Consider the following 20,796-nt stretch of genomic DNA (forward strand, 5'->3'; position numbering starts at 1 on the left):
ATGCATTATGCTTAAAATTAGCAATTTGAAAGCAGAAATGCCTGAATACTTTCCAGTGTGCTCTCTACTATAAGAGGTTTTCCCACCCTTTGACACTGGCCACATTCACTCACCTAGAAAATATGACAAATAATGCCCACAAAAAGGATCAAGTTCAAGCTATAACAATAAACCAGATTTATTTGTCACCCAAAAATTTAGCTAATCTTAACAATAACCCATCAACGTATAATCGATTACCTTACAAACACAATGCACCAATCCAACACATTAGAAAAGTTATGCCATATGGACAAAAGTACATTTTTGTGATTTAAAAAAAACTAGGGGAAGTCGTGGCCTAATGGTTAGAGAGTCGGACTTGTAATCCAAAGGTTGTGGGTTCGAGTCTCGGGCCGGCAGGGATTGTAGGTGGGGGGAGTGAATGTCCAGCGCTCTCTCCACCCTCAATACCACGACTGAGGTGCCCTTGAGCAAGGCACCGAACTCCCAACTGCTCCCCGGGCGCAGCAGCATAAATGCTGCCCACTGCTCCGGGTGTGTGTTCACGGTGTGTGTGTGTTCACTGCTGTGTGTGTGTGTTCAATGCTGTGTGTGTGCACGTTGGATGGGTTAAATGCAGAGCACGAATTCCGAGTATGGGTCACCATACTTGGCTGAATGTCACTTCACTAAAAGATCAAAAGGATTAATGATGTAGATTAATTTTTACAGGCTTTTTTGTTCACATTTATCAAGGGTGTCAGTAATTCTGTCCACCACTGTGTGTGTGTGTGTGTATATATACAGTGCCCTCCATAAGTATTGGAACAGTAAAGACAAAATTGCTCTGTTGGCTGTGGAGTCAAGACATTTGCGAATATGATTAAAAGATGAATATGAGACAAAACTACAGAATGTCACATTTTATTATTAGCCGTTTCAACACAGATGTTTTACCAAATAAAAAGATCAGCACTTTTAGAGTTCATCCCACTCATTGATGTGAGTAATGAGTGTGAATGATGACCTATTCTCTTCAGATCTTCTAGCAGCAGGATGATAGTTTTAGATTCAGTAGTAAATTATAGCGTCTGTAAAGGATGTGCTTCTCTGTTTCCTTTAAGGGATGCTTTACCCCAGAATGAAAACTCTTACCCTCATGTCTTTTCAAACCCAAATGGCACTGGTTAATCTTCAACTAAAGGAAGATGAGAGATATGAATGTTAAAGACAACTAATGTGAAAACACAGAATTATAGTTTTATTGTTATTGACAAACGGTTTAGAACAAACTATATACAAACTAAAAAAGAACAAACAAAAGCAAAGCTCTAAACAAAGAAAACATCAAATGTTAAATAGAAACTAAACCGACCGCTAGAACCATTTACATTTTACTGTTCAACGAATCTCTAAAACACGTCGGCTGATATGTTTTAACATTAGCCTCACGGGCAGCCTGGAGATCAGGTCAACGCTGCCGGCGTAGATGCTTTCGGGGATCACACAGACCATGGAGTCACTTGTTGAAAAATCTCAGAGACACAGATGACTTCAGCCACGGTTTCTTTGACCTGTCCCTGAGCAATCTGTACAAAAAAAGCAAATAAATTAAATAAAAGTAGTACTGGACGTGCCAAGTGTTACACTGCATCCCAATTCACTCTGCCCAATAAATATTCACACCTTTAGTATAATTACTCATAAGTGCAATTATGTATTAAAACAAAGACTAGAACTTCAGATTATAGTTGTGCTTATGTTCATGTGATATTCATTAATTGACATTTACAGTTACAGCTCAAAAATGCATGTTCTATGGCCATGGTAGATGGAGCATTATGTACCTTCACAGAGGTGTATGTGGCGGAGTGACATTTTCCCTGGATTCAGGGACGAAGGTGGGTGATAACCACTTCATCTCCTGCTTACAGGTCCCTCAGCGCCTCATCCCTCCACTACGAAACCTCAAAGACTTTTCCAGCACGCATCAGGTGAAGATCCTGGATGGGAACGTGAGTGTAGCATTTCCCAGTCCTGTTCCTCTCCCGATTTAGGTTAATTATTCTTAGATTAGAGAACACATTTATCATTAACTAATTGCTTATTAGCATGAATATTACTAGCATATTGGCTGTTTTTAGTTCATATAAAGCACATATTAATGCTTTATTCTGGATCCCCACACCTAAACATAACCACTACAACTACCATACTATCAGTAAGCAGCAATAAACCGTTATTTGGGGAAAAACTCCTGGTTATTATTGAATGTGTTCCATAATCTATAGTGTTACCATAGATAGATGGATAGAAGATTTGTGGTGTTAATCAAGCACATTTATTTTAAATCTTTATAAATAGAGTTGGTGAAGATTGTCAGATTTACCTTCTGCATCATTAACTTCAAAATATCTAAGGTGTCTTTACATATTAGTTTCTAACTTTTATTTTTTCAAAACTTTTGGTGCCTTTAAACTGTGCTATCCCTGAAATATTCAAACAGAATTGTTTTCATTGTTATTTTTCTATTTACAACCTTTTATGAAACAATTAACCCCCACTTTAGTGTTTTGTACTGAATAAAGACAAATAATTGATGAATAAAAAAATAATATAATTAATGTCTCATTTATAGCAGAGGTGTGAAAGTTTTTTGTGGGGTGTGAAATTAACAAGCAAAATTAATTGGTAGTGATTGACATTTTGAATAGAATAATGACAATAATGTATACTAATAGATCTTATTATTTGTAAATTGTGCCTTTCTACAAACCCAGTAACATTATTACATAGGAGTAGATGAAAATTAATAATGATAATAAATACTACTACTAATGATAATAATATGATATATTCTGATTAGGGCCGGGACTCGATTAAAAAAAATAATCTAATTAATTAGAGGCTTTGTAATTAATTAATCGAAATTAATCGCATTTTAATCGCATATAAATATTTGACCTGAGAACAGTGAGAAGTAAGTTTTTTCATATGGATTTTTAGTATACCATTGAATAATGACTGAATACATAAGCTTAAGCAACAAAATATTGTTTATTTTTGTTCAACCAAGTCCAACAGACCAGTGCAATATTGCCATTAAGTGTAGCAATAAGATATTTATAAATATAGTAGCCTACATTTCAGAAATTCAGGTACCCTATAGGTAGGTATACCTTCTGTAAACTGTTTTTTTAAGTAAAACAATACTTTCAAGTACATTCAGAACATTGGAAACCCTGACTATTACTGTAGACAACATCTCTGTTGCTTCAGAGGCCATAACAGACTTTGTTGATTTACCAACAGCTAGTTTAAAAAAAAAATAATTTCAGGCCAACTCTCAATAACCTTGGCCAAAACAATAAAGAGTTCAACATAATGTGCCAGTTGCACCAACAACATAATACATAAAGTTTCAATTGCACCAACAACATAATACATAGTTCAACATAAAGTGTACCATTTAAAATAAAATAAAAAAAGTGCCAGTGATTGACCTCAGTCCCTATTCTTCCAATAATCTGATGAAAAATAAATCTCTCTGTTGCTTAGGCCACTTTTTGATCAACATTTCAGGAACAACCCCATTGGTTTCAGGATACCTGTATGACTATTCCTCTACTTCTCTTTCAGCCAGTTGCTGAGACAAACTAGCCTGTTCACATTTTCAGAGCTCAAGGCTGCCCTTTTCTTTTGAACTATGTTACCTGCCAACGAGAAAAGTCTTTCACAAGGGACAGAAGTGGCAGGGCTGCCCAGAAACTTGCGGGCCAGGGCAGAAAGCTGTGGATGGGCTCCCTCATGAGTGGACCACCACTGCAGTGGGCAGTCTGTCTCACTGATGGTGGGCTCTGCCCTGTAGCGGGCCAGAGCCCCGTTGGGCCCATCTTCATCCTCTGATTCATTGTCTGAATTAAACAGCAGGAGGCTCCTCTTCCTTGCTGGCTGCTCTGTGGGTTCTGGAGTGGCTCTGTTTGGTTCTATTCGCAGCAGTGCCTCAATGCTGGTCCACACCCCTTCTCGCTCTCCTCTTGGTAGACACTTTAGGTTCTTAGAATCAGAATCAGAATCAGGTTTGTCACATCACAGATTTACAGAGTAAAAAGATGGGTGAAATTAATTTCATACATGGTTCCCATAGAAAGAAAGAGGGGGAGGGAAGAAGGGGGGGGGGGGGCAGGGGAAAGGGGGTCAAAAAGAAAGAAAAGAAAAACAAAGAAGACCATTACACACGTTACCTTAAAGCGTGGGTCGAGTGCTGTAGCTACCCTGAGCCATCCATGGTTGAGTGTATCTTGGCGTTGAGACAGGTCCTTTTTAAAGTCACCCTTGAACCTCACCACATAGGCTGGGTCGTCATCTGAGACCTCCATGGTGTGGGTCAGGTGGCGGAGAGCAGGTAACACAACAGAGCACGAGACATAAGTCTCACCCCCAAGGAGCTCAGTCACATATCTGCAGAGGATAGTTTTGGAAATTGATTAATTATTGTGCCAATTAATAGTAGATTAAAAACAGTAGCAACTTTATACTATAGTCATAGTGATATTGATATTCAGTACAATAAATTTAAAAACAGTCGGTGGGTATTTACCTGCATGGTTTAAGGAGGGTCTCGAGCCTCTGCAATCTGTCCCACTCTGCTGTAGTTAACATGGTGAGCTTGTGCTTCTGTTTGGCTAGAGTAACATTCACAGCCTCTTTGTTCTTCAGCAGACGAGAGATCATAAACAGTGTTGAATTCCACCTTGTGGAAACATCCTGTATCAGTGACTCTTTGTCTTGTTCTAGTTGTGCTTGCTCCTTGTGCAGTTCCTCTGTGTTTGAGGGGCTATGTTTAAAGTGCCCCACAATTTTACGACATTTTGCCAGTGTGGCTGTGAACCCACTGTCAGCAAGGCAAACTGTGATGGTCCTCTGCAACACGTGAGCAACACACGGCATGTGCTGGAATGTGAGCCGTCTCATTGCAGCGACCATGGTTCGGGCACTGTCTGTTCCGATTGTGGTGACTTTTTGTGTGATTTCCCAGGCATCTGACACAGACTCAAAATCTTCTGCCACGTTTTCAGCAAAGTGCCTAGTGGTGGTCTTCTGCATAGTTAAGGCAAATGAGTGAAGACGCCACTTGACATCAATAAAGTGTGCCGTCACACCGAGGTAATTTGAATTGCTTACCGAGGTCCAGTGATCCCCAGTCAGGGCAACACACTCGGCTTTCCCCAATAAATTCTCTTTATCTTCCTTTTCATTGTCATAAAGCTGCTGGACTCTTTTTGTCACTGTCTTTCTGCATGGCAGCTCGTATGTTGTGTCAGACGACGCAATCTGTAGTACATTTTGCAGGCCCTTATCTTCTACCACTCCAAGTGGTCTACAGTCGAGTGCAATCCAGTGAGCCAGGCCGTTGGTTATTTTTTCAGACGTGGACTTAGTTATCCTGGTCCTTAAACCAGTCATCTGGTGGAGTGTGGGTTGGGTGTGGGTCCTTGTAGTCGGAGTCGGGCTAACGTCCACGCTAGCTGCTATATGTTTAGCACTGAGGTGATACTTGAGGCTCGATGTGCTGCGGTGATATGCGAATTCCTTGTTGCATAGCTTGCACACAACCATGCTCTTATCGACGCTTCCATCCATTCGTTTTTTATAACAGAATTTCCCATCCACAGGGCCAACCAAAGCGGTCTCATCAGCTTTGTCCATGTTCACTGCGGTTTGTTTTTGTCTGAACGCTAGTTGGTGCTCCAGTATAATCGGTCTGCCGAAACTCATCCAGTGAGAAACGTTCCGCGGTGCAAAAATAAGTGCGATTAAAATGCGTTAAAAAAATTTAACGCGTTATTTTTGTGTAATTAATTAATCTAAATTAACGCGTTAAAGTCCCGGCCCTAATTCTGATATTTTAGTTTTTATGTTTGATCTTTCTTACAGTCCGAGTAATTCTGAGATTTGAACAGTTCTTGATAAAACAATATAATTTAAGGTATTGCACAATTAACTAATTATGTATTGTAGGCAACTTGGAGATGAACAGGATGATAGAGAGGTAACACTGTTAAACAGATCATTTACTGAAGGTTAAACTCTTAAAAGAATGAATTTAACACTGCAAATATTGCTAGATCAAAAGAAAATAGAAAATTCACTCACTTCTTTGATTTGAGGTAGCCTCCGCTTGAAATATGTCCTCTTCTTCACCCGTCGCACTCGCTGAAGATGGACACAGGGCCTCGTTTGCAGCATTCTTCGCTGATGTCCTGTGGAACGGTTTTAAATTTCAGCGTTCCAGGCCCGATGAATAAATACATTTGTCCATAGCCTATGTGTTGGACGGGTGTAATTTTGTAGGATGTAACTCACCCCTTCTTCAAATTCAGGGGTGATCCCTTCTTTTTTATTAAGGTACACAGTTGTACCATCACTTAATACACTAACCATTTCTGTTTTAACTTAAGCAACTTTTATTTTTTTGCCTTTCATAGTGTAGGTCAGCGCGCGTCGATTGAGACGGGTGTCCACGCACTTGCACCTCTAAAACACCCGGGAGAAGTAGGAGCTGCCATTCTGTGGAAATGAGAATACAGAGAAGGGTACTTGTAAATAAAAAGTACAAATCCTCATCAATTATTAAAACAATGACTGTCACAACATCAGTTGTCAGTCTGTCTTGTCACTGTCACATATACAGTATATATATATAGTAGGCCCACTCATCACTTTCATTTTATTGGAATTAATTTTTTTAGTTTTGAAGTTGTAACTTTTTAAAGATGGTTTGTAGAACAGTAGAAAGTTTGCAGTTGTTGCCGATGCAAATGAGAGAATAGTTCAGAGACTGGCGTGTCCTATGGATGATTTGAAATGCCACCATGAACTTTTACTGGCTGATGTTTTGTGTCTGACGGCTCAGCTGTTCCTGCATACCTCCAGCTGGATGGATATACCATGTACAAACGCAACAGACATGCATCCTACACAAACTACGTCCATTTGGCAAATAAGAGTGGTGGTGGAGTGGCCATTTATGTGAAGAACAGCTTTCAAGTTTCTCCTCTGATGTACATACAGAATGTTTCTCAGTGTTTCTTTTTCTTTTTTACACTACCCCATGGCTGGTGCCACCAAATTAAGGCCGAGCGCCACAACTCTCAAATGTTAGTCTGGAGCCCTGAGTTTAGGCTTATTTGATCACTGTTTCTGATTCGATTCAATTTCCTATTTGGGTTTATGCATATGCTTTATTTTTTCCAAGGCGTTGTTAGATGCCTGTGTTTCTTGTCATAGCTATGCAAAGATTTTATTTCAAATCAGTATCATAGCTATTAATCTCATCTAAAGCTATTAAATAGCTATATATAGCTCATCAAAGCTATATCTCCTGATTTTAAATCTGTATTCAGCCTCAGAATGACCTTAAAGTAAAAAGAGGTGCTAAAGTGAGATTTTGTGGTGGCTGTGTTTTAAAATTAAATTATTAGTAACTAATTTAATTACACACTTTTTTCTCAGTAACTGTAATAAGATTAGGGGGGGCCACAGCCCCCGCTAAAATGACACTGGCCACCCCATTGGCCCCCCCAACCAGAAAGAGTGGAGCTTTTTAGAATAATTATTTTATTTGATAAATTAACACGGATATTGACAAAACACTATATTAAAAACAAATATAATAAATATGTATGATTGATGTGTACTACCGCAAACTAAAGCACACTGCAACTGCACATGGTCTGTTCAAGTTCGGAAATTTCGAGAGGAGCAAGCAACGCTGGAGAGGAAACTTACAATGCAAGTAAAACTTTAAAAGTTTTCTTATGTTAAATAAAATATTGTGTCAAACATAATACAATACTGTTTGGCTAACAGAGATTAGGCGTCACCAAGGCAATTAGAAATGTATCTGTTTCTCACATATGGATCGAATACTAAGTTTTTGGTAGATTAATATAATATTACTACATCAGTTGATCTGTAAATTAGTGCAGATTAGGGCAACATTTAATGCTCTATCATTGGCTCTTAAAGTCACATGTAACAGTTAGCCAGTGTTTACTATTAATTGATTAGATATGGTGACCTGCCCGCCATAATTCTTCCGCCAGATTTAAAACAAGTCGTCTGTCACTCACACGGTCCCTCGTGGTGCGTTCACACCAGACACGAATGAAACGTTAAGCGCGAGTGATTTACACGCGAATAGACATCCTGCGGGCGAATTGAGCGTTTCAGGCGTTTGCTGCGCGAGTTGAAAAATCTGAACTTACCTAACCAATCAGGAGCTTGCTCTAGTAGTGACGTGATTAAGAGGGGATGCAGAGACATCAGAGCCAGCGGCAAATATCAGAAGGACTAGCCGAGGTTATGCTCCTCTCTTCGGGATACATGAGCACTGAGCGCCCGGTGATCGCCTGGAGCTCACGGCTCCGAAATCGGCGAAGCACATTTTCAAATAGGCGCATAAATAAACCGCAGATTTGAGTTTTAAACAACTACATTCTCGGCTGAAATACACGCGTCCAGTGTTTCCATAGCACACAAAGGGCTGATTTTATTCTATATATGCTGTCTGTGGCAGTCATACCTGTGCCGCCTGCCGAAGCCCCGCCCATGACACGAATTCGCCTCTGTTGTGCAGTGAAGTTCAGGCGCGAATGAAGCGAGTAAACTCAAAATGTTCAAGCGTCCAACTACGCGCGAATAGCGCAATTTATTCGAGCAAGTCGCGTCTGGTGAACGCAGTCATACCTCCCCATCACACAGACAGAGAGAGGCGCCACTGCTTTCCCGACGCAGGATAGTCTTTCTCCGCGTCTACTCTGTGCAGAGACCGATGTTTCAGAAAATCACATTCAACTGATCAAACTGGTGCTGGCTTGTGATTGAACTAGTAAAACAGCGTTTGCAAAAACTTGTGTTACTGTTTGGGTATATGAACATGAATGCATTTCGTCTGTAAATATGCACATAGTTTTTGTTACACAGATAGACAAGTAATATTTTATTAATTTATGTCTGACAAGTGACAACAGAAACAGAAAATGTGTAAATTAAGCACTGACAGTATATTTCCACACAAATGCAGGATTTATGATAAATAATCAAAATGAAGAGGAAGGCGGTCGATATATCAACCTTCTTCAGCAAAAGGTCTGCAACTTCTGAGAAAGGTGATGAGGCAGTTAGGGTGGAGGACCGAGTGCAAGAGAGTACAGAATGTGACAGACAGGAGCTGGAAGAGACAGACAGACAGGAGCTGGAAGAGACAGACAGACAGACAGGAGCTGGAAGAGAAGCTGGAAGAGACAGACAGACAGACAGGAGCTGGAAGAGAAGCTGGAAGAGACAGACAGACAGGAGCTGGAAGAGAAGCTGGAAGAGACAGACAGACAGACAGACAGACAGGAGCTGGAAGAGACAGACAGACAGACAGGAGCTGGAAGAGAGACAGACAGACAGGAGCTGGAAGAGAAGCTGGAAGAGACAGACAGACAGGAGCTGGAAGAGACAGACAGACAGACAGGAGCTGGAAGAGACAGACAGACAGACAGGAGCTGGAAGAGACAGACAGACAGGCAGGAGCTGGAAGAGACAGACAGACAGGCAGGAGCTGGAAGAGACAGACAGACAGGCAGGAGCTGGAAGAGACAGACAGACAGGCAGGAGCTGGAAGAGACAGACAGACAGACAGGAGCTGGAAGAGAAGCTGGAAGAGACAGACAGACAGACAGGAGCTGGAAGAGACAGACAGACAGGCAGGAGCTGGAAGAGACAGACAGACAGACAGGAGCTGGAAGAGAAGCTGGAAGAGACAGACAGACAGGAGCTGGAAGAGACAGACAGACAGACAGGAGCTGGAAGAGAAGCTGGAAGAGACAGACAGACAGACAGGAGCTGGAAGAGACAGACAGACAGACAGGAGCTGGAAGAGAAGCTGGAAGAGACAGACAGACAGACAGGAGCTGGAAGAGACAGACAGACAGACAGACAGGAGCTGGAAGAGAAGCTGGAAGAGACAGACAGACAGACAGGAGCTGGAAGAGGCAGACAGACAGACAGGAGCTGGAAGAGACAGACAGACAGGCAGGAGCTGGAAGAGACAGACAGACAGACAGACAGGCAGGAGCTGGAAGAGAAGCTGGAAGAGACAGACAGACAGGCAGGAGCTGGAAGAGAGAGACAGACAGGAGCTGGAAGAGACAGACAGACAGGCAGGAGCTGGAAGAGACAGACAGACAGACAGGAGCTGGAAGAGACAGACAGACAGACAGGAGCTGGAAGAGACAGACAGACAGGAGCTGGAAGAGACAGACAGACAGGAGATGGAAGAGACAGACAGACAGGAGCTGGAAGAGACAGACAGACAGGAGCTGGAAGAGACAGACAGACAGACAGGAGCTGGAAGAGAAGCTGGAAGAGACAGACACACATACAGACTGTGACCCATCAGGTACAGACTGCTGTGCTGCACTCACTAACGGCACACCTAGCAAACATTCCTGAAGGTGTTAGGCTTTTCTCAATCAGGGGGCCACAACAAACGTCCAAGGGGGTCTTAGAATGATTTTATATTATTTTCAAATAAAATAATTATAATGAATGGATATATACTTAATGAATTGCGGTAGCACTTTATTTTACAGTACGTGTACTTCCATGGTACATACATGGTAAATATATTGTACCTACAGGAAAATGAGTGGTAACAGAAGGTACTTACCTGAAGTGTATGTACATGATAACACATAAGAAACACGGCTGTACTTAAGTCATACATGCATGGTAATTAGTTTGTACATACAGACAAGTGTGGGTAAGAACGGTCACTTACAGGTATCTAATTAGTTACCATGGATGGGCACTACCTGTAAGTGACCGTTCTTACCCACACTTGTCTGTATGTACAAACTAATTACCATGCATGTATGACTTAAGTACAGCCGTGTTTCTTATGTGTTATCATGTACATACACTTCAGGTAAGTACCTTGTGTTACTGCTTGTATGTGTTCATGTGTTATATGCCTGTAGAATATATTTACCATGTATGTACCAGGGAAGTACACGTACTGTAAAATAAAGTTAAACGCCAAAAATGCCCCTTTCGGCCACCCCATAAAAAAAATCCTGGAGGCGCCACTGGTCGCGACCCGACCGCTCTGAGCGGGTCGCGGAGTGTACGGCCAAAAGAAACGCCATCAACAACAAAAAATATCATTCTAATGGTTTTTTCTGATGCAAGACTTTTATTTTAAACCGCTGTCCTGATTCAGTATCTGCAGTCAGATGAGATGTTGACAGGCTTAATGTCAATAATCATTATTATTTTCGTAACTTATGAAATAAGTCGATCACCTCAGAAAAGCGAACTATCCTGTCCTCCCAGATACCGTGTTCGTAGCGCGCACTCTTCTATAGCACGTGTGAACGTGGCACCACGCTGTATATCACTTCACTAAAGTGTAGAAACTACAAGCATAAAACTCGTGAAATAAAAGTACAGTACCGATAAATCAAATAACTGGTACTGCGTGTGTTAGCTGGGAAGGATTTGCATGAAGGTATGATATTCATTCTATTCAGGAGCAGTGTCTACATTTCATTAACAGTTCAGGTTACTATTGTATATTCACCATGTTAACTGTTGTTTCCATCACCCAAAAATATTTTTTGTATGTTTAAATCACTGTAGTGGCTCATACCAACTTAACTGAAAGTGGGGAGAAAATCTCATGATGAAATAAATGTTTTTCTCCAATGAATGTTGGACAATTATTGGCACCACTAGAACTTTTTATGAGTAAAATATCTCTGAAGTATATTCCCATTCATATTTAAATGTTTTAGCACACCAGGATGACTAGGAGCATGAAATTGTCCCGCCATGACTTCCTGTTCCACAGGATTATAAATATGAGGAACACAAAGACCAAATTCCCCTAGTCATCCATCACAAGGAGTAAAACCTAAGACTGTTGAGCATCACAAAATAGAGAGTGTGCAAATAAGGATGGAGCTCTTAATACTTTCATTTCAAAACAACAAAGGAAACCCACAGAGAGGAAGAAACGTCACTCAGTCAATGAAGAATTGGGTGTTTCGAAACATCATCACACTGAGGAACATGGCAATGTCACAGAATGAGTTTGCAAACATTTCCCACTGGATACACATTCAAGATCTCTCTCCAGTGTGAAGCTTCATGTGAAGCTTAAGTGTTCCTTTAAGTTTGCAACTCTTTCCACACATTGGGCAGGTGAAAGACCTTTCTTCATTGTGAACGTTCATGTGAGTCTGAAAGTTTTCTTTAAATTTGAAACTCTTTCCACACTCGAGGCAGTTGAAAGGTTTCTCTCCCATGTGAATTACCAGGTGAACCTTGAGGGATCTTTTGTTTGTGAACCCCTTTCCACAGTGATTGCACATGTAAGGCTCCTCTCCAGTGTGAGTTATTACATGATTGCTGAGGTGATTTGGGTCTGTGAAACTCATTCCACACTGACGACATGTAAAACTCTCCAATCTTGAATGAATCTTAATGTGATTACTAATGGATGCTTTATGTCTGAAGCACTTTCCACACTGATCACATGAAAATGGCCTATCTGTGTGACTGTTCATGTGATAGTCAAGGCTTAGTTGTGCTGTGAAGCTCTTCCCGCACAGTTCACAGCTGTAAGGCTTCTCTTCGGTGTGAACTCTCATGTGTCTATCAAAGTTTCCTTGCTGAGTGAAACTGATTCCACACTGTTGGCAGGTGAAAGGCTTCTCTCCGGTGTGAACCCTCATGTGGACCTTAAGGTTTCCTTGATGACTGAAACGCTTTCCACACTCTGAGCAGATGACACTATTTCTAATTCGAGTCTTCGGAGCTTTTTTTTGTGAGGAAGTCTCTTCAGTCTGTGAACAACTTAAAGACTTTTCTTCAGTGCTGCAATTAAGTTTCTTATACCGATCTCTACTTTCTTCTATCAGTGCCATCAGGTCTAGGACGAAAAGAGACAAATACAAGTTAATAAAAGCAAAAGAAGAGAGTAACAATGGCCCAAATAACCCTGCCATTTATTAAGGAGTGTCAAACTCAGCTTGTGGAGGGTCACAGTCCTGCAGAGTTTAGATCCAACCTGCTCCTACACACCTACCTGTAGTTAAAGTAATTTTGAAGACCTTGATTCAGTTGGAGTTGGAGCTAAAAACTGTGGGTTTGGGGCATCCCTGGTCTTAAATATTAGAAAAACTAAATTTGTTCTTTAAACAATGTTCAGTTTTGCAAATGTGCTGATATAAGTCAAGATCTAAGCCCCACACGGCTTATCTTACTTAGTATTTTTGTCTTGTTTCTATTCTTAAATCGGGATATTTTTTACTAGATAAACAAAATTACTTTAATATTTAGTCTCGTTTCCAGGGGGAAAAAACTAAATTATGTGAATTTTGCTTAAAACAAGTAAAATTATCTGCTAGTGGGGTAAGTAAAATGCTCGTTTTAAGAATATTTTACTTACCCCAACTGGCAGATAATTTTACATGTTTTAAGCAAAATACTTAATTTAGTTTTTTTTTCGAACTGGAAACAAGATTAAGTCATTTTGCTTATCTAGTAAAAGTATCTTGAAACTTTATCTAGAAACAAGACAAATACTAAGATAAAACAGCAACTGTGCTTACTAAAGTTATATTTATTCTAGAGCTATTAGATCTTCGACAGCATAGATCATAACATCCTCATGGGTAGCTTGAGAATTACATAGGCACTTGTGGACAAGAAATTAATATGGTTTATTTCCAAATATGATTATGACCACTTTGTTTGTGTAAATGAAGAGAGTCATCAAACACAAGTATGGAGTGCCGCAAGGCTCAATATTAGGCCCCTCTGCTTTTCTCCTTGTCTATGTTTTCCCTGAGAGACATTATCGTTAGATGTCACTGTTACACCAATGACACAGTTCTGGATTTCCTCACAGCTTGAAGAAACACAAATTTCCAAGTTAACGGTGTATATTAAAAATATCAAATATTAGATGGTTGGTAATTTTCTTGCATTAAATTCTTTCTTTGGACTAAATTCTAAAATTAGCAGCGCCTGAAAGTAGTCCCCAGCTAGGTAACATGTTATGATATAGCCGGGGACTACTTTCAGGAGCTGCGTAATATCATTGCGCCTGCTGCACCCAGGGTACGGCAGCAAATTTCCTTGATTATTACGCCGGAACGAGAGTATAGTTCCTAGACATATCAGCCTAGAAAATCGCAACTTTTCATTTTCCGTCTGTCTGTAACTAAAGAGTTTCGATAATTTTCCTATTTATAACTTGACTCTTCTGTAGTCATTTTTGAGCGAGATGCTAATGGTCTAATCCGATTCAATGATCTATGCTAAGCTAAGCTAAAAGTGGTACCGCCAGACCCGGAGATCGGCTGAATGGATTCAAAAACGGTACAACTCCACTGTTTATCTCTAGGGGAATTGTAAAATGAGCCTATTTCAAAAGTGGAGTGTTCCTTTAAAATAGCATTTATGTTCAGCAGAAGAAAGAAACTCACTCAGGTTTAAACCAACTTTTGAGTAAATGATGGAATAAAAATAGAATTGACAGATGACAGGATTTTTTTTTTTGGGTGAACTATTCCTTTAACTTTAATAAAACAACAAAACGCAATGAGAAAAATCACTCACTACTCTTGACTGAAAAACATTAATACAGTTGCTTTAGGAATCCATCTATATAATTTTTTATTTTCATATGTTCATTCAATTTCTTGATTGCTTCATGTGTATTAATAATATGTATCTTTATTCTTATTTTTTAATAAGAAAGATAAAATAATGACAGATTTTTTATCTTTGCCCACTTTGGCCTAAATATCTGCCATTCTTTTTTTTTTTTGTTACCTAGAAAGGCTTTGTCTTTATAATAGGGAAATTAGTTTGGCTGTAATGCTCAGACAACTTGCAAAATAGTAAAACTAACATGTCAAAGAATCATGATAAAATCGTGAAATTTCTAAAAAGAAATCGTGATATGATATTTTTTCCATATCGCCCACCCCTATCGGGTGGCCGATGTTTCGTATGCGTTTGGCCAATCAGCTTAAACTTTCGTCATTCGTTGTTCCTATTGAACTGATTTAGAAAATTAGCTTATCCAAATAGTTACTAGAACTGAAACCTTTCCTAGTTCCTGTGGTGTGAACGCCCTTATAGAGATGTATGAATTAATTTGGCCAGTCACATTCATCTAGTAGGCAGTCACTGTTGTGGTTTTAACAATATTATGCGGACATAAAAGTTCACAATCTTTATGAATCGCAGATTGTGGTTGTCTTCAAGATTGATCATGATATAAAATAGTCAGATCACCAAATGAAAGCCATCCAGGATTCAGTTTGTATATGCAGTATGACAACATATAAATAAACTGTAAAGTGAGAATTAATCATTCTTTCTAGACAAATCATTCAGTCACTCTTGCTTCACAGCAAGTGGCACTTGTGCTAATGGAAATTCCTTTTCACGGTCTTTGTTTTGATTTTGGCAAATCAGTTTTGATGAATGCAAATAAAGTGATTACTCTTCACGAGCCCAACATCCAGCCACACAAGAAAACATGCTATCTGAGGGGGAAGACGTGATTATAAAACATGTTGTCTTTCATTATTTTAAGTTAATGTTAACTAGAAAAAATATATATATATACAATTAATAAACTGTAAATGTGTTCAAATTATGGATTTTCTTGACAATGTTAAGTCAAAAAATGCACAGAATATTTAAAGTCATCGCAAGCTTTGAAGTAAAATGATACTAAGTGGGACAGTCGTGCTGGTGTCCTCCCAAACTCAACTTTTATACTGTAAATCTGTGGTGAAAAGTGGAAATGCACCACACTCTAATTGAGAGCCATATAGGCAGTTTTGAGACTGCCCCGCTTATTTTCACATGACCTAATCTCGCTCCAGACAGAGATCATATCAGTCAGCTTTAGCTGTATGTTTCTGCATCAGTCCGTTACTAGCTGGCATACCTGTTTGTCCTATGTGGAGTAGTGTTTTAAATTATTCAATGTGTTAATCATTTATTTTAAATGTGCTCACGTGAAAAGCCTTTATATAGTTTTGTTGTGTTTGTTTTATGTATGGTTTTACTGTAAATTATAGTGTAATGCGCACACTTCGCCGTTGCTTTGTCTCACACACGCAAAGAAAGACAGCGAGAGAGTCTTGCATAACATGCAGAATTGATGATATTCTTTGTTGCATTTTTCTATTAAAAAAAAAAATGAAGTTCCTTTGTAATTCTTCATCTTTTAAGAACTGCCGGGTTCTGCAGTAGTGGGCGGAACTAAAGCGCAAACGACAATCTCATTGGCTGGTGCTAGGGCTGCTCGATTAATCGAAATGAAAACGCAGGTGCGATTAGGCAAAAGCTGCGATTGCCATGCACATCTTGTCAGTGAAGCACGGTTCTGTGATCAGTCGTAATCTCCATCCGAAGGCCAGAAACTCCAAATACACCCCAATGAAGAAACCCAGGAAATGCCTATCGATGCAGCAGAATAAACAGAAGATTTAACTGCTTTCATTGATTCAACGTGACTAATAAACACATGACTACGACAACATATGATTTAGCTGAGTTCTTATTATAATTTTCATTATCATAAATTATAATGCAATGCTAATCGACATAGCCTTTTATCACTGCTTAGAATACTATCAAATATTGTACACTTGACTGATGTTATGAAGTGAGTTTGGAGTAAAAACATTTTATTAAATGTGTAATTTTCATGTGGTTTCAAATGGAGCAGCATTTCCTACACAGAGCCGTAGTTCACCGAGAAGCTACGCAAGCAGCGGTCATTATCGCAGAACAATTTCTTCAATTTCATAATCGTGTGATTAAATCGGTGCGCAATTATGAACACGATATTGCGTAGCTTTTCAGTGAACTACGGCTCTGTGTATTGAATGCTGCTCGATCTGCAAGCAGTTGGAGATTTACTACGGATTACAGAACCGTCTTTACTGCCATGATGCATGACAATCGCTTTCGATTACTTGAGCAGCCCTAACTGGCGTCACCTATTATCGTGATTTCAGCAAAACAATTCAAGCGAATGCAGAAAACATGATTATTAACAGCTCATTAATGCTTCGTGCATTTTATGTTGTTATTAGTAGTAGTATTGTTATCTAATCAGTATTATTTTGAGTTTTATACTTTATATAGATACACTAAATGACAAACAATATCTTAAGCACCACCACCAGCCCTAAGATCAGTTTGTGTGTTATATTTTTTATCAATTTACTTATAAGTCAATCTACTGCAATATTGCCTCCCGCAATAAAGTAGAAAACCTGGTCAAGCATGCATGAAAAAACAAACGTCATATACCATGAAACCAGCATAACTTAGAAAAACACCATATGACATTCTTCAACAATCTCATGGACTTCTGACGAGCTCAAATGAGTGCAGCTTGAGAATGAAAACAAACCTATATCTTCATCACTATCTTCAAGCTTCACTTCAAATGCTTCTTCGATCTTTATGTCTTCAGTCTCCTCTTTAATGAACTCCATCTTTGTAATACAAGGATTTCTGTGAGTTTAAGATGAGAGTAATTATCAGATGAATAAATCTCTAATTCAGTGCTCTGTCAGGGAGTATTAATGACCTTAAATCACCTGATTAACTACAAACAAACACTCAAAACTAGCTCTGGCAATTAATAAAATAGGTTAGTCTCTCCATATTGTATTGTTTACAAATCGAAATAAGACATTATAATGTGCGGATTCGCTTTACTCGCACACAATAACAAGCATTAATGTTAGATAAAGTATTACAACGTTACATTCAATAAACGGATGGCGTTCATTTATACGCTTAAAACCACAAACCTGTCTTCAGTCGAAACACAACTAATTGCCGGAGCGCGGCGCATCCTTATGACGTCACGTCGCCAAACCAAAATAAAAGTCACGCGCGCAAAAAAAAAAACAGAGCGACTTAACATTGCATTTCGAGTCATAGCCTGCGTCCCAGAGTGCATGCTATCCATGCTAAATTCTATGTGATGATAGTAATCTTCAGCACTATTGACGGCAGATAGGGATGCAGGCATGGTGAAGAGTTTGTACGGGTAAGATTCCTCTGTTCCAGTGCTAGCCTTTTACAAAAAATGTTGACTGCAATTTATCCATAAATCACCGGAAGTGGCGCATTCCACGGACGAAAATATATTAACCATATTATTAGATCTTTTTCTTTTTTTCCGTATTTTGACGATTTTTTTTTCTCCCTTTCAAATCTCAGATCGCATTGGAAATGCATTTATTTGAAATAAAAATGCAGGAATTATCAAAAAGTTGAAAATAAAGTACTGGGTAGGGTTAGGGTAACATTAGTTATAAATATATATGTTTTTTTATATATTTAAAAAACAAATGACACCTTCTAAACAATGTGGCAATACTTCTATCCATCTATCTGATTATTTCTATCTGTCTATCATCTGACTATTTCTATCCATCTGCCTATCTATCTAACTTTTCTTTTTTTTAAGTGGCGTTTATTGGTTTTTGAAAATAAACTCTTCATATAAATATATAGAAATGGTGCCCCAGAACTGTCAGATTACAAACATCTCCCTTTGGGTTTAGAAGAGCAAAGAAAATAATGACAATATTCATTTTGGGTTGAACTATCCTTTTTGGGATATTATAAATCTGCAGAATATAGCATAAAATACATGTGGGCAACCTTCATGCTTTGAGGTGGGAGCATGTTCAGAGTGCTGTACTGAACTGTAACAAAACGCCGATAATGTTACCTCTGGTGTGTGATTTATAGCTGCAGGAGGTGAGGATGGCGCAGCTGCAGTTCGGCATAGTGCCCGTCCTGGACTTTCTCTTTGGCGAGACGAGGCTCTTAACGAGCTGATAAATGGAGATACTGTGGAGCTGACCCATCTCCACCCAAACAGCAAACAGAATGCAAGGATTCAATTCTTCCACACACACCACTGTAAAGCTACACTATGTAATGCATAATATTATTTCTTTAAAGCAGTCTCTCAAACTGGAGCCCCTCCCATCACTACACTCATCTGCCATATTGTTAACATCAGTGCTTATACATCTGCCTTTGGTTTTGTATATTTTATTATTATGCATTATTATTTTTAATGCTCATGTCATGATAAAACAGGTGAGTGTACTGGTATTCACAAATATAGTAATACCAGTCATTTTTGACCTTGTGGGGACATCTGTTTGGTACCCATGAGGAAAATGGCTTATAAATCAAAATCTGAGCAAGTTTTTTCTGATGGGTAGGTTTTAGAGAATATACAGTTTGTACCAATCCTTACATCTATGGAAAGCCCCTATAATGATAGAAATCCCCGTGTGTGTGCACGGGGGGGGGTTACAAGAAAGTGAGAGAGACTGAGAAAGACAAGTGAGAAGCAATGTTAATCACAGAGCTTATTTGAATATGTCTATGAATACACAGATTTCAGAAAGGCGGCTCGTTGAGGAGATGGTGGAGGTGGTCGTGCTTCTGGGGGAGGATTACGAGGAGTACGCTGTCCCAGACACCATGTGTTCAGGAGACGTTGAGGACCTTGTGGAACAGCTGCCACTGAAAATTAAAATTAAACACATTAACAACCAATGAATAGAATTTAAAAAGAAAGTTCTGTGTTAAATGATATAGGTTCAAATTTAATTGGTTAAGGGAGTAGCCCCGCCCCCTTTATTAAAAGATTATTTGTTCATCCGTTTAGTTTGTGTGCTTGTATAATATAGATAATTGATTTGTTCGTTTATATGTGTTTTTCAGTTGGTTTCCAATAGTTCTGCTGTTTACTTTGTATTTCTCGAAATTTTAGTTTTTCCCTCATATTAAAGTCATCAGATTTTTGTCAGTTTGGTGTTTTTCACACATACACATCATATGAGATTGCTGTACAGTCAGAAATATATAGCCTAGGCTTATTATTACTAATAACATTTTCATCATAATATTATATTAAGTTGCAAAACTTAGCAGGTTTAACTGTTTTTATTTAAAAAATACTGTAATGTGTACGTTAAAATAAAAAAGCAGTACACAAAACGTGTATAACGTAAACATTTTTAATCGATATTTAACATCAAATGTGTCGAGTGTTTTATAAATAGATTGCTAATGAAGTATTTGATACTGTTATAAACACCACGGCAAATTCACAAATATGAATGGATGTTTGAAACATTTTAATACTGTTCTATAAATGATAGAATGGTGGGTAAGGGAAGCGAAAACGGAGATTGATTGGATGAGCCTTTAACGTAAACACCTGTGCATTAATTTAAAATATTTGTACATTTTGCAGTCCCACCAGTGCACCAACAGGCGCAATGGTCACAAAATGCAACTATTTGGTCGCAGTCTGGAGCCCTGCCTAAACTCCTGAAACATCGGTGTAAAAGTAGCCCATCACAACATTTTATATTAATTTACCACCAACAGAAACAGTTGACTCTCGTATCTTTTTCATTAAGAAGCAATCCCGCGGGTCTTAACCCCGAGACACAGCACGATTTTCAGCTGTCCTAGACAAAAGATTGACATTATGAAACTATCGTGGTGATTTCTGTGATCGTGGATCCTAATTGGTGGTCCTGTACAGTGAGAGAGGTTCAAAGATGGCTGTTGTCACAGTCTTGCGACCAAGGATGGCCTACAGTGTCAGAAATTCAGCATGATTATTGCATAGTGTGCTTGCTTCTACGATCCACGTTTACTGACCAG

At 39.1% G+C, this 20,796-nt stretch overlaps 2 protein-coding genes across 2 annotated transcripts; both read right to left on the reverse strand.

Moving 5' to 3' along the window:
* Window positions 1-3,606: 3,606 nt before the first annotated feature.
* Window positions 3,607-5,601, reverse strand: LOC306858506 (E3 SUMO-protein ligase ZBED1-like; the record flags this gene model as incomplete). The annotated part of the gene is made up of 3 exons (XM_079399072.1): window positions 3,607-4,038; window positions 4,227-4,443; window positions 4,583-5,601. The coding sequence occupies 3 exons, from the start codon at window positions 5,599-5,601 to the stop codon at window positions 3,607-3,609; spliced, it is 1,668 nt and encodes a 555-aa protein (XP_079255198.1).
* A 3,366-nt stretch (window positions 5,602-8,967) lies between these two features.
* Window positions 8,968-17,955, reverse strand: LOC306858239 (uncharacterized protein). The gene is made up of 5 exons (XM_079398670.1): window positions 17,898-17,955; window positions 17,492-17,595; window positions 11,572-12,970; window positions 10,171-10,498; window positions 8,968-9,241 (listed from the first exon to the last, which is right to left on the reverse strand). Exons 1-3 carry the CDS (start codon window positions 17,939-17,941, stop codon window positions 12,159-12,161), a joined length of 960 nt encoding a protein of 319 aa, XP_079254796.1. The 5' UTR covers window positions 17,942-17,955; the 3' UTR covers window positions 8,968-9,241; window positions 10,171-10,498; window positions 11,572-12,158.
* Window positions 17,956-20,796: the final 2,841 nt, after the last annotated feature.

This window comes from Barbus barbus (genome assembly GCF_936440315.1).
Source record: "Barbus barbus genome assembly, chromosome: 39".
Lineage (NCBI taxonomy): Eukaryota > Metazoa > Chordata > Actinopteri > Cypriniformes > Cyprinidae > Barbus > Barbus barbus.